At 48.1% G+C, this 17,495-nt stretch overlaps 1 protein-coding gene across 16 annotated transcripts in view; it reads left to right on the top strand.

Moving 5' to 3' along the window:
• WWOX (WW domain containing oxidoreductase) overlaps nt 1-17,495 on the top strand; it is a 918,690-nt gene that overhangs the window by 397,800 nt on the left and 503,395 nt on the right. The window contains exon 9 of one of the 16 annotated variants that reach the window (XM_081513875.1): nt 6,447-6,566. The exons of 14 other annotated variants lie outside the window; for them this stretch is intronic. In XM_081513875.1, coding sequence (XP_081370001.1) covers nt 6,447-6,455 — 9 coding nt within the window. In that variant the 3' untranslated portion in view covers nt 6,456-6,566. Of the gene's footprint in view, nt 1-6,040; nt 6,567-17,495 lie in introns of those variants that run through there. One more of the 16 variants, XM_081513866.1, reaches the window with a different exon arrangement.

Genomic DNA, 17,495 nt, shown 5'->3' with positions numbered 1-17,495 from the left:
CTGGGGGATCGCCATACTGACACATTAGTTTCGTCTGACCCCTGCCACCTGTGTTAGGGTTCTCCAGAGAAGCAGAACTGATAGGATGTAGATGGTTGGATGGCTGGACACTTACTCACACGTGTAGACAGACAGATGGAGGAGACCTGCTGTAGGAATTGGCGCACATGGTTATGGAGACCAACCGAAGAACCCTGGGGAGTCTGTGGTGTAATTAAGTCTGAGTCCAAAGGTCTTTGCCTTTTTGCTGAATCTGGTTCCTCAGTGGATTAGACTGTTCAGTGACTCCCCTAGTGTGCCCCTCGCTGGGCCCCCGGACACCGCAGAGAAGCTACAGTAGAGAGGCTGTTGCTCAAGTGTCAGTTTCTGGTAATGGTATAAAGATAATGAATAAATGGATGATAAAAAGTGCTCCAGGTCCCTGTAAAAATAGAGGCTTATGAAGGTAAGATGGAGCTGAGAGTGTGTGACTCTTCATTTTCCTTTGGCTTCCCCTATATAACTGTGTTGTAACCTGTCTGCTGGCTTTTATTTTCCTCCTTTTTTCTGTGGAATAAAAAACCAGGAAGGATTAACCTTGATGCTGCTTCTTAGCTGGAAGGTGAAAGAAGATGGAAAACTCTAGGGCAAAAGAGTCTTCCTATAATTTGGTATTCATTGGAATTTTCCAAAAGGATCTCATTGTTGATGACACCTCCCACCCTAGCTGAAATCTATAATTATCACTCAATTCTGTGCTTACTCCCACAGGTCAGTACTGTGTTCGGTCCTAAGGTTCCATAAATAAATGAAATGCAGTTCCTGTCTTTAAGGAGAGAGACACATCTAGGAAAAAGCTAGCAGGTGCTCAGTGGAGGATTACGGAAGGAATCGAGTGTGTTCGGGGCTCCCACAGGAGGTGCAGCATGGTGTTTTATTGGTGTGGAAGGCAGAGCCAGGATGGCAGCCATGCTCAAGAAGAGTGGAGGAAAACACCCTTTAATTCTGTCATTTTTGCTGCTCATTGAGGAATTAAAAACAGATGTTCCAGTTGGGGAAGAGAGAGTAGGTTGGGCAAAGAGAACTGAAAGCACATGATATGGTTTCTCAAATGGAAGCCATTTGATAAGTTGTAATATTAGGTGTTGAGGAACCTTAATCAGGTTCTCTCAGAGTTGATACATGAAGGCCAGGAGAAATGTCTTGTGATTCATTAAAACAGTTTTGAAAGCCTAGGCGTCTGAAAGGAATAGGTCTTGGAAGGATGCCTGTTACACAATGCTTAGAGTAAGGCATTGCAAGGTCAGATAGAGGGGATCATTGTCAGTTCCAGTTGATTTCATTTGCAGGACCCAGTTTCCAGCAGGCCTTGGTATAAGCCTCAAATGGGAGGTGGCCTGGGATGGTTGCCGAGGAGCCGTTAAGAACTCAGACTGTGGAGTTAGACTGTTCTAGTTGCTGCAGGTAACACTCAACATTCCTAAGCCTGGGTCTCTCCATGTGTACCAGTTCAGATGGTCTGGGCTGCAGATGACAGGAAACTCAACTTGCAGTGGCCATAGTATATGGAAGTGTGTTATCCAGCCTAGTCTGGAGTCCAGAGTGGGGTGGCTAACGAGGTGGCACATTTTGATCTGGCTCCGCTTCTCTGAGTGTCCGTCAGCCTCCTCCTCAGTTGTCATCTCCCTCACATTTTCAGGATGGCTGCAGCAGTTCCCAGCACGGGAACCAGGGAGCATAACACTGGGGGGAAAAGGCACCTTGTCCCCACGTGGATCTCTCAGAACAAGGAGGCCTTTTCCAAGAGGCCTGTCAACAGACCTACGCTCACGTCTCCTTGGCCAGAACTGTGTCAAGTGCCTGCATGCAGACAGTCTCCAGGGCAGCTTCTGTGCCCACTGTGCTTGGAAGCTGAGACTCCTGTGTTGTTGTACAGGGGAGGAGCTGATGGCTGACCAAGGCTGAGCTCAGCCATAGAGGGAGAGACGGAGAGCGGAAACTGGATAGGTGGTCGGGTCACCAACTACAGGACCCCGCAGGGTTGTGAGACCGTATCTAAATCAGGTCTGTAAGACGCTTAATAACACGGTACCTGGCCCGTAGTCACGACTCACCAAAGCTCAGCTGTGATGACGGTGAGATCTACAGCAGTGACGGCAAGTGGCGTCACAAAAATTTCCCATCCATTTTTGCAAAGAAGTTGTTACTGTCACTTTCTGCCCCAAAAAGATTCTTCCTCACCTGCTCCGGTCTCTGCTTTCACCTTTCTCTGACATCTCTGTCACCCGAGTCCCAGTTTTATGACAGTCATCAGGAGACAGTGATGTGTTACAAGATAACAAGTTCAGCATCAATCAGTTTTGAATTTAGGCATCTCCCTTTATCATCTCTGTCAGATGAGTTTCTCAAGTCCTCTGAGCCTCAGTTTATTGGGCTATAAAATGGGGATACCCATATCAGATTTCTCCCCCCAATAACCAGTGTTTGCATGCATACTCAGGCATGTCTGACTCTGTGTGGAGTTCTCTAGGCAAGAATACTAGAGTGGATAGCCATTCCCTTCTCTACGGGATCTTCCTGATCCAGGGATCGAACCTGGGTCTCCTGCACTGCAAGCAGATTCTTTGCCATCTGAGCCACAATGCAGATTCCTAATTCAGTAACCGTCTCCTGAAAACAGGCTGAGCTACTTCCTTTAACAGGGTAGGGTGGGGTGACATACCTAGTCCCAGGCTGGCTGGTGACGAAACGGAAAGAGGAGTAAAGGAAAAGCAGACAGTCAGTGCGGCCTCCGCGGGCCTCCACCACTGCCTCTCGTTTCTACAAAACAACCGCTGACCACTCACTGTACAAATTTGCTCAAGTGACTATAACCACGGGTGTTTGTAACAATGTGCCTATTGACTTCTTATTTCAATAGATATCCAGATTTATTATCCCTCAAGGTAAGCATCGATTTTACCTTTGTCTCAGTCAATATTTACCTCTGAGGTCAATACATGTGGATATCCACCCCAGCTGCAGTCAATATCCATTTCGTATTACAATATATGATGTACATATGAGAAAATAAAGCTCACCATCACATTAAAACACACACACATGCACACACACACACACACAAGGTCTGGTCAACAAGGAAGCTTCCTGCAAAGTAGCTGCGTTATCTTAGTTTTGTGTTGTTTCAACTGTATCAACGTTCAGAGGTCAGATTCTAATTCAGCCAAGCAGATAGATGATAGGTATATTCTGCCCAGAGCTGGTATTTGGGGAGGAGTGGCAGGATCTCAGATTAGCATCCTCGTGCTTCATGATGCTGAGCTCCCTCCAGTTCCTTGGGCATCCCTGAGTTGAATGATAGCTGTGAGGAGGTGGAGGGACGAGTGCATTACACACGGGATAAGGAGGGAAGCATTTATATCGTGAGGAGAGGGGCTTGTTTCTCCGGCCCTGGAGTCTCAGGGTGTCTGGCAGCTGAAGCAGGAGGAAGAAGGCAGAGCAGGCCTGCTGTCACTGGCGGTCCAGGTAAGGACCCAGGCCTGGGGGACTGGTGCCCAGGTGAGGACCTCAGGAATTGCACTTGGCTGCTGGTAACAAGGGCACCCCCAGGGTGGCAAAATTCTTTCACATCGAAGGGGAGCGAGCCGCCTGCAGTTGGCGTGGCCAGCCCACAAAGTCCTCAGTGACCCTGCCTCTCCTCCTGCTTGGCAACACTGTCTCCATCTCCAGGGTATCCCCCAGTTGAGAGTGGCCAGGCAGCATGAAGGAGAGAAATGGTAGAATGGGCCAACCTTCTGCCTTTCAGGGAGCCTTCTAGAAAGCCCCACGCAAGACTCGTTCTAAGACCACTGGCAACATGGCCCCATCCTGGCGTTTGCTGCCTCTCAGCCTGCCTTTCTCCCCTGCACTGTTCTTTCAAGGTTCACAGGGCTTTATCCTGATTTTTTTCTGTTTTTGTAACTAAGATGTCCAGCATTTTTTCCCATCACCCTCATACCACTCACAGTGCCCTGTCTTCCTTGGGATGCCTCTGTCTCCCTCTTTATGGTGGAGATAGGATTGCTGATCTCAAAAGTACCACTGTGACCCCCCACACCTGTGGGGATGGGCACTAGACCCAGGTCTGACCGGCCCCGGTACCTGCCTCCTGGCTGAAGTGCTGGGTTGAGGACTGAGCACCCAGAAAACCAGGGCACTCTGTGTCCTTCCTGGGACGTCTCTGCTGTAGCTGGCGAAGAAGGCTCCTGCGTGCCTTCACCCTGCACAGCTACGCCGGGGGCCCTGCCGCTTCGCAGCACCCTCCCATGGTGCACGGAGGAAGGCTGTCCGTTGTAAAAAGAGGAGTGTGCCGGTGTGGAAAGACATGTCCACACACAGAGAATCAGAGAGGAGAGGTGAGACAGAGACAGCGGACCAGAGGGAAAGCTGGCAGCATCGTGTGTACTTGGGTCCAGTGGTGCATCTGGTTCCACACTGGGAACAGAGAGCCATGATCCCTGGGCTTCTTACTCTGGCAACCGCAGGGGGAGGCCGGTGACCTGAGCTTGCCTCTGCCTCTCACCATCACTGTCTGTAGCGTGTGTCGTCAGGGACACCTATGTTTGTCCCAGTTTCTTCTTCTCCCAGCCTGGGAAGAGCCTTTTGAGGATGAGGCGTGATAACGCTTACCAAGTCCCTGATGAGAGCATCATAAAGCCACTTCTCATCTGCTCTTTCCCCTGCTTTATTAATGCCCATCCTTTAATCTGGCCTTGGCTTCATCTCCTGGCATCCTTGGGGCCTTTTTAACCCCGTAGACCAAGCGAAGCCACGTGCATATGCGTGTACATCCATTCCCATCACCCCACGCAGCACTGCCAGGTCAGGCCCCGAGATTCCCCTAGGTGCTTGTTCTCAGCCACACTGTCGGAGCAGGTCCTCAGATGGCTCCTGCTTCTGTATCTGCCGGAGCAAGGTCTGACCTCTCTCCACGTTACCTGACTCTTGACAGCGTGGGTGGAGGAGGGACCCCAGGGCTGTCTTGTTGTCTTTTGGCTTATGTCAGCTGAAACACGGCTCACCCTGTCTACCTTGCCCTGGTACAAAACTCCTATGCCAAATCTCAGTCCTCAGCTGGCCAAGACTCATCATTTCTGGTCTGATCAACCATGGCCTTTCCACCTCCCTTCCTGGAGGGACTGGTATTTCTGGTGCAGTTCTGTTTTCTATATTTAAAGGAACCCCGGGCAGCACTTCTTGGGAGCATGGAGACTAATAAGTTGCTGTGGGCCATGCTAACTCCTACATCCCACTTTAGATTCATAGACTACCCCCAACCTGACACTTACTTAAGTTTGTATTTATTTATTTGGCATTCAGAGAAGTCCACTGCCTCAGTCCCATGGGATGTAAATTAAAGCAGTTTCATTTTCATAGTTTCTCTGTTTGAAATCCCTCATTGTTTATTTAAATACTGGCTGATGCATATTGCAAGTAAGGAATAATAATTAAGGGGACAAGACGGGCTGATCTCCCTGGAAAGCCGAGACTCCCTTTCCTCAGGACCCCGTGGTTACCATCGAAGGCCCTGGGGAAAGGGAGCCAGCCTGGGGAACCCTCGTGGTTCAGGGGAGGGGTCTGGCAGGAGACGCAGGTCCGGCTGGAGGCAGGCGCACAGATGGGGCTGCTGCCACGGCGCCAGTTCCAAGAGAAGATATTACAGACCTTCCAAAAGCCGCCACCGAGGGTGGGTGGACACGTGCCACCTTGCCAACTGTTGCTGTGTTAATACAAGACACAGTCAGACAGCATACTCCCAGCACAAGGGCTGGCAGTCACAGGACGAAGGAAGTCACAGGGACAGGAGCACCTGGAAATGGATCTCTCGCCTTCCTTGAAACCGGAGCCAAAGCCCAGTCCCCCTGGCTCACCTCTGAGAGTCTTCTCGTGGCCTTGGTCTGCAACGCCCCAACCACCCTCAGCTGGCAGCTGCGTGATTCCTGTCCCCCTCCAGCACGTGACTTGAAGTTCTGTTTGAGACCACGCATCCGTGGTGACTGTGGCATGTCTTTGCAACCAACAGGTCCATCTGTGGCTTCAAACAGCTGTATGTAAGGCCACATCTTCTGACAGTGTGCCCTGAGTCTCTGCCTCCTGACTACAGTCACCTCTCCCAGTGTGCTCATGATGATCAGCCAGTGAGGATGCCCTGATGTGTGAACACGCTGAGAACAGCTTTGGGATGGCTCAGCAGGTACAACTGTCAGAAATGTGAATTCAGTGCGGTGGAAAAGACTATCAGGGTGCAAAGGGGTAAAATTTACACTCAAAGTGAGGAAATTACTAAGTGCTGTGAATTTGGGTTGTTTTTCATTCTTTGTTATTCCTGCTCATTTTTATAGCAGTCAAATTTTCTGTAGTTGTATCTGACATACATACCTGCTTAAATACCTTAGAATTAATTCTTTTTTCTTTTTTTTTCCCCTAAGGATAAGTGAAATGCAAAAGAGAGGAGGATGTCCACAGTCTCCCTTTAGGATTGTATATTATGGGATCACCACCTTCGTTGCTGCATTCATTTCAGGCAATAAATATATTTTCAGATCCCACCTTGGCAGGCTCAGTGCTTGGCCTGGGGAGGCAGTGGGTTACCTGTCAAGTTGTTGGCCCTTAGTGAGTGTATCGTCTGGGGAGGAGGGGGAAGGTGTGTAACGGTTCAAGCGTCACCAGGGTGATGGTGGCGCTGACTGAGATGCTCTCTAACCCCCAGGAGTAGCTAGTCCGGTCGGCCAGGGTGCATGGGGCGGCCAAGGTGGCCTCCAAGAAGGAGGTCACTGGGGACCTGAAGGATGAGGGGAGCCAGCTAGTAAAGAGGACCCCTCCTCTGCTAACGTCTGGAGTGGTGGAGGAGGCCCGGGCTGTGTGAGCAGAGACCTGCAGGGAGATTCTGGTGGGGGTGACGCAGGAAGGATAGAAAGGAAGATAAGCTCTGCTCCCTGAAGTGAGTGAAGCACTTGTGTGCGTGCACACCCAGGAAAAGAAAATCCTAGAAATCAGCAGGTTTGGGCTGCTCTGATCTTTCCACTCTGATCTCAGCAGTGTTGAGAGCTGGCTTTGAGGAGTGGGGATCACAGACACCCACCGATGGCCAACTCTCCCATATGCGGTACTCATGCTCTGTGGTTTAAAGGTGTATCCTCTGGGGGCCAGCACCCCTTCCCCTTCCCACTGCGTCACTGCTCCTCACCCCCACCTGCTCCTGCAGAGAGATCTTGGAGCTGCCAGTGAGTCCAGGCTAACTTACTGGCTTTGTGAGAACTGTTCCCGACCGAACGCTTCATTTATTTTAAACAGCGGCTGCCTCTGTAAATGGAGAAGGCAATGGCACCACACTCCAGTACTCTTGCCTGGAAAATCCCATGGACAGAGGAGCCTGGTAGGCTGCAGTCCATGGGGTCGCTGGGAGTCGGACACGACTGAGCAACTTCACTTTCACTTTTCACTTTCACGCATTGGAGAAGGAAATGGCAACCCACTCCAGTGTTCTTGCCTGGAGAATCCCATGGATGGGGGAGCCTGGTAGGCTGCCATCTATGGGGTCGCACAGAGTTGGACATGACTAAAGCGACTTAGCAGCAGCAGCAGCAGCAGCCTCTGTAAAAGGAAAAACAGCTTAGCAAGCACTCAGTAGAGTAGATCCAGCAGTCTCCATGGCTTTCATGGCATGCACAGGACGTGTTTGCCATTGCTTTCTTTCTCCCTCATCCATGAATCCATCCAGCCGATCACACAGATACTTACTAGCCCCTACTGTGTGCCAGGTGCTGCATAGGTGCTCCCACCCCTACTGGTGTACGTAGTTGGGTTCTGTGTTTGCTCTGACACATGGCCATCATTTTGCAGATAATTTGGGGGAGGACTTTTATCCTGCACCATATTCTGAGCAACATTTCCAGTCAACCTTCACGTGTTTGGCCCCCATACTCCTTGCCTTCTGCTTTTGGAAACAGTGCCGGTGACCTGTTTTAAGGAAGGTTGAAAAGCCAGCACTTACGTTTTTCTGGAAACCTTTAAATTAACCTCATTAGGCTCTCTTTCTTTATTTTTTCCTTTGACACTTTCCAAACCCCCTAAATTGTGGTGCTGTAGTGATCTTCTATCCTATGACTCAATAGTCAATGCTGGTTTACTACAAATCACAATATATGAGTTTATAATATATATTTTTCCACAAATATACTGAATGTTTGCCAAGCACCACCTCCTTCCCTACACACATACACACAAACTTTCTCCTTTTTAAATTCAGAAATTTCTAGTTGTGTTTATTCCCCTCGTCAGCATACTTTATCATATCAAAGCCTTTTCAGACACTGTAAAACTACTGAGTTATGTTTGGGTCATGTTTTGCGGCGTGCCCTTTAATACTGTAGCTTTAGAAATGCAATTTTCAGCCTCTGCTTATTAGAATATGATAAAGTATTCCTGGTCTGTGTCCAGCTCCACTAATCTCCAGACTGCGCTTCATGAATTAAGCATGAAGATTTTAGTCAATGTGCTTTCAAAGACCAATGTTTAGGGAATCATGGATTTTCTACAAGCTGAGGGAGAAATCTATAATAGGAAGAACTGATTTTCAAACATCATATTCTCAAGAAGAAATGACCAGTTCTGGCCCAGAAACAGAAAATATTTCACCATCAGAATATCCTAGAACCAGTTAAAACCACATTGTGTGGCACGGTCTATTAAAGAGATGGTGTTTTAAAACATCTAAGACTGTCCGTCACGTGGGAGGATTTCAAATGACTGCCTGTTTTGGAAAGCTCATGTAGATTGGGTTAAAATCAAGGGGGGAATGCAAATTGAATTCATAAGTTGTTATTAACTTCACATCCTGGTCCACCCCTCACCCCCAACCCCCAACTTCTCTATGCACTGTGGTTCATTTTGCTCTGATAGAATTTAGCAAATAGCCAGAGATCTCTCTCTAGGGTGAGAGACTCACTGGAGGAGAGACTTAGGGGACCCATGGGTCCCTTAACCGGACTTCCTCGCAGGCAGACAACACCAGGGTGGGGTGTTCTATGGTCATTGGCAGGGAAACGTTTTGAAAGGATGTATCCTTTCAAAATTACAGTGGTAAAGTGAGGCACATTACTCCACTAAAATGCAAAAGGCATTAATATCCACTTGACTATGGAATGCCCAGAAAGGGCATGAGGGTCCTTTCATCTGAGTTAGAGCAGCCCCTGGGGTTTTATCTTCCACACTTGGGAACTCACATCTGGCATCTTCACAGTCCCCTGCACAGTAACAGGTACCTTCCGGCGAGCATCTCTTCTGAGACTGTGCCGGGCACCTGATGGCAGTAGCTCATGAGAATCCCCATTTCTCACCAGGGAAACTGAGACACAGGGCATTTTATTGGCCTGCTTGTTAGGCAGAATTGGCAGTAAAGGTCAGAACTTATTTGACCCCCATGGTCTAAACAAACGAATCACATTCTGAGGCCGCAGCCGGTCCATGTCTCAAAGGTGTCGGGCAAGAATGGGACCCTGCAGCGATTCTGGACCAGACTCCTGTGGTTGCTGATGGAGGCTCTTGTCCGCTCCTCCAGTTCTGAGATCAGGACAGAAATGTAAATCATCTCCAATTAGGGGCTGCTTCTTGAACATTTTCCTTTTGAGGAAGACAGGGAAATTCTCAGCTCATCCAGCTTTATCTGTGAGCCCGCAGGATCTCTCAGGGGCTTTAAATTAATCAATCAATCCACAGACACTGAACTGAATCTCTACCCCAGGCTCGAGGCTCTGCAAAGTGCTTTAAATGGAGGAGAAAAAAAACCAAAGGTCCAGCTGCCCTGCCCCCAGCCATAGCCCAAGGCTGCCTTCCCTGGCTGGGGAATCAGCCTGTCAGTTCAATCACCAGGCCCCTCTGACTGGTGTTTTTCACTCAGCCGGCCTCGTGAATGGCTCTGGTCATGTGTAGACATGGCCTCAGGAGGGGTCCATCCATCTCTTTTCCAGCCCTCGCCATTTAATTGTTCCTGACACAGATTTACGAGAAATACAGCAAAGCCCAACCCTGTCAATCACCATTGGCTCCTGCATCTCAGGGCTTTCTCCTTGGCAGGAAAGCTATGACAAACCTAGACAGCATATTAAAAAGCAGAGACATCACTTTGCTGACAAAGGTCCATCTAGTCAAAGCTATGGTTTTTCTAGTAGTCATGTACAGATGTGAAAGTTGGACCATAAGGAAGGCTGAACAATTGATGCTTTTGAACTGTGGTGCTCTAGAAGACTCTTGAGAGATCCTTGGACTTCGCGGAGCTCAAACTAGTCAACTCTAAAAGAAATCAACCCTGAATATTCATTGGAAGGACTGATGCTGAAGCTCCAGTACTTTGGCCACCTGATGCAAAGAGCATGATAGAAAAGAGCGTGATGCCGGCAAAGATTGAAGGCAGGAGGGGAAGAGGGCGACAGAGAATGAGATGGTTGGATAGCATCACTGACTCAACTGACATGAATTTGAGCAAACCTCGGGAGATAGTGGAGGACGGGGAGATCTAGCGTGCAGTCCACGGGGTTGCAAAGAGTCAGACCAACTTCGTGACTGAACAACAGCGGCAACCTGTGTCTCAGAGCAGCCTCTGAAGGGCTGGGCGGGCAGGGGCGCATCTCCCGGATAACTCAGGTTTAGGTGAGAGGGTTAACCAGGGAGGGTTAACGAGGATAAAGCTTTCTCAGAGTGGCCTGGGGGATGCAAGGGGCGTCTTTAGGAGGCATCTGGCAGACGTGCCCTGGGAATGGGTCCATACTGGACAAGGACACATGACTCTCTCTAAGTGACGGTGCCTGGACTCGAGCGTTTTTAGGAGTCAGAGATGCTGTGAGATCCCCTGTGCTGCTGCTAGGTCACTTCAGTCGTGTCCAACTCTCTGCGACCCCATAGACGGCAGCCCACCAGGCTCCCCCGTCCCTGGGATTCTCCAGGCAAGAACACTGGAGTGGGTTGCCATTTCCTTCTCCAGTGCATGAAAGTGAAAAGTGAAAGTGAAGTCGCTCAGTCGTGTCCGACTCTTAGCGACCCCATGGACTGCAGCCCACCAGGCTCTGCCATCCCTGGTATTTTCCAGGCAAGAGGACTGGAGTGGGGTGCCATTGCCTTCTCCGAGATCCCCTGTAAGTTCACACAAATGAAGAAATGGACCAAGTGGAGACTAAAATATCAGAGTAACAACTGCCCAGCTCCGGATTTGTTGCTGAGAGTGTTTTTAAAGAGAAACAGGGACTCAGGATTTTTGGAGGAATTATCTCCGCTTTTAAATATTGACAATGAGTTCACATCTTTTTTTTTTAACCCTTCATGGACCATGCCTCTGTGGAAGCAGGGGTTGAAGTATGTCATTTGTGACTTCCCCTTGGAACCCACCTCCTCATGTTATGGTGCGACAAGTCGTGAGACCGCACAGTGGGGGACTGAGACCAGAGTCGGCCGGTTCCACGGGTAAATCCTGCTGATCGTCAAAACCACAGTGGAATTCTAGCAGGACAACAGGGCAGTAAAAGCAGGAGCCCTGAGCACAGGCCATCAGAGGAGTTCTAGACGTCGACGCCTCTGCACAGCCCCTTTGAGTGTGTCCATTCTTGGAGCCAGAGGCGTGGAGCAGCCTGGAAGGTCCTCGTGGGGGTGACTCGGGCCTGGGAGTCTCTGTGGAGTTGCCTAGGGGCAGCCTGCGTGCCGACCCCACAGCCGTCTCAATCCTGCAGGGCGTCTGTGGCTCTGGATGTACCGGGGGGGGGGGGTGGGTGCAGGGCACCTCCCGTCCTTCCAGAGCCTCCTCCACTTTTCCGCCTCCCTGAGAAGCACGGCGCACACACACAGCTCTCAGTGCTGGACATGGATGCGTGCTCTTCCAGGCGAGGTGTCTAGGGCTCGGGGCGTGTAAGCGACACCCCACTCGCTCCCTGCAGAGTGGGCTGAACCTCTCCCCAGGCTGGCATCTCTCCCTTCATCTCCACCGTCCCTTTCTTCTTCACTACCACCTGCCTCTTTTTAGTCACCTGGATGGGGGCTGGGCTCCTCTCCGCTTGTTCTGGTTTTTTGTGCAAGGTGAACTGCAGACTCTGCATTCCGCAGACAGTTGGCAGCAGACCCACCGTGAAACACCAGCTCAGCTCCAAATGTCTCTTCACAGATGGAAGGTCGAAGGACAGAGGTGGTTCGGGGGAGACCTGTCCTGCCCCACCTTGACTAGGGGACAGGAATTCCCCAGCAGAGAGGAGAAAAAAAAAAAACGGAAGGAGAATAGAATATATTCTTTCCCAGCAATTATCCATACCCTCCCACCTCCATTTTCCAAATTGTAAGTTCTTTTTATATAAGCACTTTCTGTTAAAGCCGTTAGAAGAGAGCTTCACCCTTGGTGTAAAATACACTCTCTAACGTAAATCAAGAAGCTATTAATACCATACTAAGAATACGGTAGTATATTAATTGATGGAAATTGGAGCATGGAATATTCATAATCAGCGGCAGTCTTTTCTTTGGGAGGAACAAAGGATTAAGTTAAGGAGACAGTAACGGTATTGTTACCAGACAATTTCAATGATTTTTCTCCGCGAAAGAGTAGAGGAAGGTGAAATTCCAACTGGGAATATTAGACTATGTAGATCTCTACTCAGGGGTATTCTGCTCTGTTTAAACAGCCGAGCTGTGCTTTGCCTTGTGAACCGATTGTTTTATTAGTGGAATCATCCCATGTTTCATTTTGCCACAGTTAATAGCGCCGTGTCGGTCTAACAATAAATTATAGAGTCAGGCAAACAATAGTTTTGTATGTGGGGTACAATGAAATATCCTATTAAAATGCAGCCTTCCTCAGGCTCCTAAAATTAGAGCCTTACTTTAAGAACGATTCCTCTGGGCTTAATACACTGTTTTGAACTAATCACACGAACAGAATCCTTCTTTTGTCAGAGCGTGGAGTACTGTGGGAGTCACTTGTTCCTTTAGCATGTTTCCATTCACATCTTACCGTCATGTTCTATTCCGGATAGATTTTATTGGTTTGACAATGAGAGGCAGCGTGCTAATAGCATCACCTCTTTGCACTCAAAAGACAGAATGAGTTCTGAAGCAGCCATATCCTTTCCCAAGCAGCCGTTCCATTCTCATGATGATAGTCACAGTGATAATAATCATCGTCTTTCTTGAATGATGGTTTCACACTGGACACCAGAGAAAGTGGTTTTCACGGCTTTATACTGTAGGATTCTCATTCAGGCCGCCTGGGAGTAGAAACTGCCTTTATCCATTTCACAGATGAGAAAGTTGAGGCTTGATCAGGGACATGCATCTCTGCTATTTGACTTGTCATACTTTTTTTTGATGATTTTTTAAAGTTAATTTTTATTAGCATGTGGTTACTTTATAATGCTGTGTTAGTTTCTACTGTACAGCAAAGTGTATCAGCTATATGTTTACTATACCCTCTCTTTTTTTTGGATTTCCTTTCCATTTGAGTCATCCCAGAGCAGTTAAGAAAGGTCCCCTGAGCTATGCAGTAGGTTCTGATTAGCTGTCTATATTATACATAGTTTCAACACTGCATATATGTCAGTCCCAATAATTTATGCCTTGAGATGGAGTTGATGTATCCCATGACAGAGTCTTTCCTTGAGCAGCCTTTCATCTGCCTGCTCTGAACCCTCTTACCAGTCAGTCCTCAGCTTTTAGACGTCCGTGTCCTCTTTTGCATGGCCGCTCCAGGAGTTCTATCAAGTTGGTCTGGTGAGAATCCCCCACCCTCAGCATCCCAGTACCTTCCTCATCGCCTCCTGTGCCCTGGGTAGTATCTGAGCACCCTGATCTGCCTTCACCAAGAATCCATTTAGGTCATGTAGCCAGAAAGACTCTACCGTCTTGCTAATCACATCCCCCTGCCCCCACTCTCTAATGCTGAGGCTGAACCCCATCTCTGTCGTGCTACAAATCCCCATTTGCAGTGGCCCCTAGGCCAGGGACCCTAGTCACCCTGGACCATAGTAACTGCCTTATTCTGTAACAAGTGTCGTGAGTCATCTCTTTCCTCTAACATGACTTTGTTGCTTATCTGGTTGGATCCAGTGGGCTTGGGATGAGGACACGCAACTGCTCTCCACCCACCTGGATCTTGGTGGGTTAGCTGGCACCCCCTTTGGGGAGCACTAAAGAGCGTGCAGGTGGGTGGTCCTCAAAGGTTTCTGGTACACACTGTAACTCCTGGGGTGCGTGTCCTCATTTCTTCCCCAGACCAACGCCTTCTTGGTCTGCCATTCCATCCTCTCCTCCCCGACACCCTGGGCATCGCTCTTCTTGACAGATGTTCATTTGTAAGTGTGTGTGTATGTGTGTGTGTGTGTTTACTCGTGTCCGACTCTTTGTGACCCTCACCCCCCAACCCCGCACCCTGGACTGCAATCTGCCAGGCTCCTCTGTCCATGGGATTCTCCAGGCAAGAATACTGGAGTGGGTAGCCATTTTCTACTCCAAGGGATCTTCCTCACCCAGGGATTGAACCCGTGTCTCCCGCAGACAGGTTCTTTACCACCTGGCCCCCTCTTTTATTCAGCCAGTGTTCAGGGGGCTCATGAGTGCTTGGATGATGCTGAGACCTGGAACCTGAATGAGAGGAGCAGAGTCGTCATCTTTCAGAAACCAGAGTCCCATCTGTGACCACATTTTCACCAGACTATTTACAAATGGAGAAAATAGACACAAAGTAGTGAGCTTCTCATTAAACACATTGTATCTCTTTTTTTAAAGCTGTTGTAAACTTTAGAACTTAAATGTTTTTTAATAAAGATGACAGAATAGTGAAAGTGAAAGTCACAGTCATGTCTGACTCTTTGCGACCTCATGAACTATACAGTCCATGGAATTCTCCAGGCCAGAATCCTGGAGTGGGTAGCCTTTCCCTTCACCAGGGGATCTTCCCAACCCAGGGATCAAACCCAGGTCTCCTACATTGCAGGAAGATTCTTTACCAGCTGAGCCACAAGGGAAACCCAAGAATACTAGAGAGGGTAGCCTATCCCTTCTCCAGGGGATCTTCCCAACCCGGGAATCGAACTGGGGTCTCCTGTATTGCAGGCAGACTCTTTACCAGCTGAGCTTTGAGGGAAGCTACATGACAGAATATGAGAGCTCCTATTGCTTGCCTGCTTTTTTCGTTTTCTTTCTTGTTCTCTGATTTTGCTTTCCTTTTAAAGTCCCCAATGTGGCAAAATAAAAAGTTGACGAGTCCACATCAGCCTGCCTATTTCACTTTTTTCCTTTCAGATTTCATTAGATCTTTACTCTGACAGTCTGGGAATGTCTGGTGTCCCTGTCCCCTAAGCTTGCCATCTGATGATGCCCTGTACGTCATTATTTTTTTTAATGTTAGTCTTGTCTCTCTGGCCTCCTGCCTCCCCCAACTTGCTTAAGGTGTGTCACGCTCAGGCACGCTGTGAATAATCAATACTTGGAGATTTGACTCCTTAGCTCTAAAAAAAAAAAAAAAAAAAAAACTCCAGGTGCACAACACAAAGGCAGGACTCTTGTCAGGGGAGCCCTTTCTTTTTCATTCTCAGCCAAGGGGAGACAAGGCCACTCTGGACAGCCCCCCTGCATTTTTTCCCTTTCCTTTAGCCCTTGTATAAAGGATAGCCAGTTTTCTTTTACCACTGTGCTCATTGGAGAGTCAGAAATGTGCCTGGAGTCCCAGATGCATGGTCCTTTCCATAACAAGCTCATTAAGGACCAAACATGTTAAATTTCATTATTTAGATACTCAGCACTCCCAGGAATCCCCTTTTGGTGGCTTTGCCCTGGGAGGCAGGGCTCTATGGTCTGAAGCTCTGTCCTGGGCTTTCAGGGCTCATGCAGATGCCAAGCTATCTCTGCTCTGCATCAGAGCAGCAGGAAGAGGCCTTGATGAAACAGGGTTGAGGCTCTCCCTGACTAAATTGAACGCTCTTTCTGCTGGAGTGGTTGTGTGTGTGTGCGCGCATATTTCTTTATTTTTTTTCCCTCCAGCGGCCATATTTGACCCCATAACTAACATGCAAGTTCAGATGCTTCTGAGTAAGGAAAGAAGCTGAAACGAGCACGTTTCTAATAGACTCAGCATCTAAAATGGATAGGCAACTTTATTTCTTTGTACAGCAGCTATGTGAATGCCCGTTGCCTAAATACATCCCAGTTAGGAGACAGAGTCTGTTAAGAAGGGGTATTTATTGCTCCCCTTTCCCAGTTAGGGCTTCCCCATGGCTCAGAGGGTAAAGTATCTGCCTGCTATACAGGAGACACAGGAGATGCAGGTTTGATCCCTAGGTCAGGAAGATCCCCTACAGAAGGAAACGGCAAACCTGCTTGCCTGGAGAATACCACAGATAGAGGATCCTGGTGGACTACAGTCCAAAAGGTCACAAAGAGTCAGACACGACTAAGCATGCAGACACTTCCCCAATTAAGGACTTTGTTCACCTTACACATAGAATTTATGGCTGTCCCCAGAAGAGTCCACAGCTGATCATGGTTTCTTTAAGGAAGTCAAGATTTACCACTGGACTGTCATTAAAAAGTAATATAGTTAACATAAAACAAATCATTCTTTTCAACACAAATTGACTCTGTTTATAATCTCCTTTTTTAAAGTATTTAGTAATTTCATTTAAAGAGATTAGTATATTTAAAATGTTGTGTTATGTTTTTCATCAATTATTTTTTTAATCTTTACTTCTATGTAAAGGATGGTGTTTGCCATAAATACAGAAGTACAAACCAGATGGTTGCTTAGACTTGCTCTTTTTGCCTTTGGGAAAACTTGAATGTGAGGCTACTTGGTTTTCACAAGTTAATTACCAAAAAAAAAAAAAGAGGAAGAAAATAGAGTGCCTGATGCCTTGTTCCTGGTATGCCAGGGAAGTTTTGTTCAGATAAACCCCTACTAAATGAAAGCAAACCCCGATGACCTCTCAGCTTTAAAAGGCAAGGAATATGCCAGAGTGTGATGAAACAGGGCGCAAAAAGAATTGTGGAAATTAGCAGCTCCAAGTTGAATATAGGAACAGGTCCAGACAAATGTGAGGCAAACCTAATTATGAGGAGTGAAAGGGCATTTCCCCTGGAATCGCAGGATTTTTTTTTTTTTAATAGGGGACACTATTGTCGTTCAGAAAGCCTCAGGCTGTTCTGAAAGCAGGCAAAAATCAATAGCCCACTTGTTGAGGATAAGTGAATTAGTCTGTGTTGAATGTAACTGAGTACCTGAACACACTTGAGTGAACAGGGCTTGTTGGGGAGAAAAGACAGTTGGAAGGATTGTCTCTAAATGTCCACAGTGGTGCACATCGCTGGTTAATTACGTCCAGTGATCATTTCTGTGCAGGACTCATGTGCAGACTCTGGTTTTGTTTTTGTCTATCTGTCCGTGACCTGACAGAATGAATAGATTCCCCCGCTTCTCAAAACAGTCCGAGCGGTGGCCAGTGGGCTGCAGAAGA

This window comes from Giraffa tippelskirchi, chromosome 7 (genome assembly GCF_054371585.1).
Source record: "Giraffa tippelskirchi isolate mGirTip1 chromosome 7, T2T-mGirTip1v1.2.pri, whole genome shotgun sequence".
Classification (NCBI taxonomy): domain Eukaryota; kingdom Metazoa; phylum Chordata; class Mammalia; order Artiodactyla; family Giraffidae; genus Giraffa; species Giraffa tippelskirchi.
This window is presented reverse-complemented; position numbering and strand designations above follow the sequence as displayed.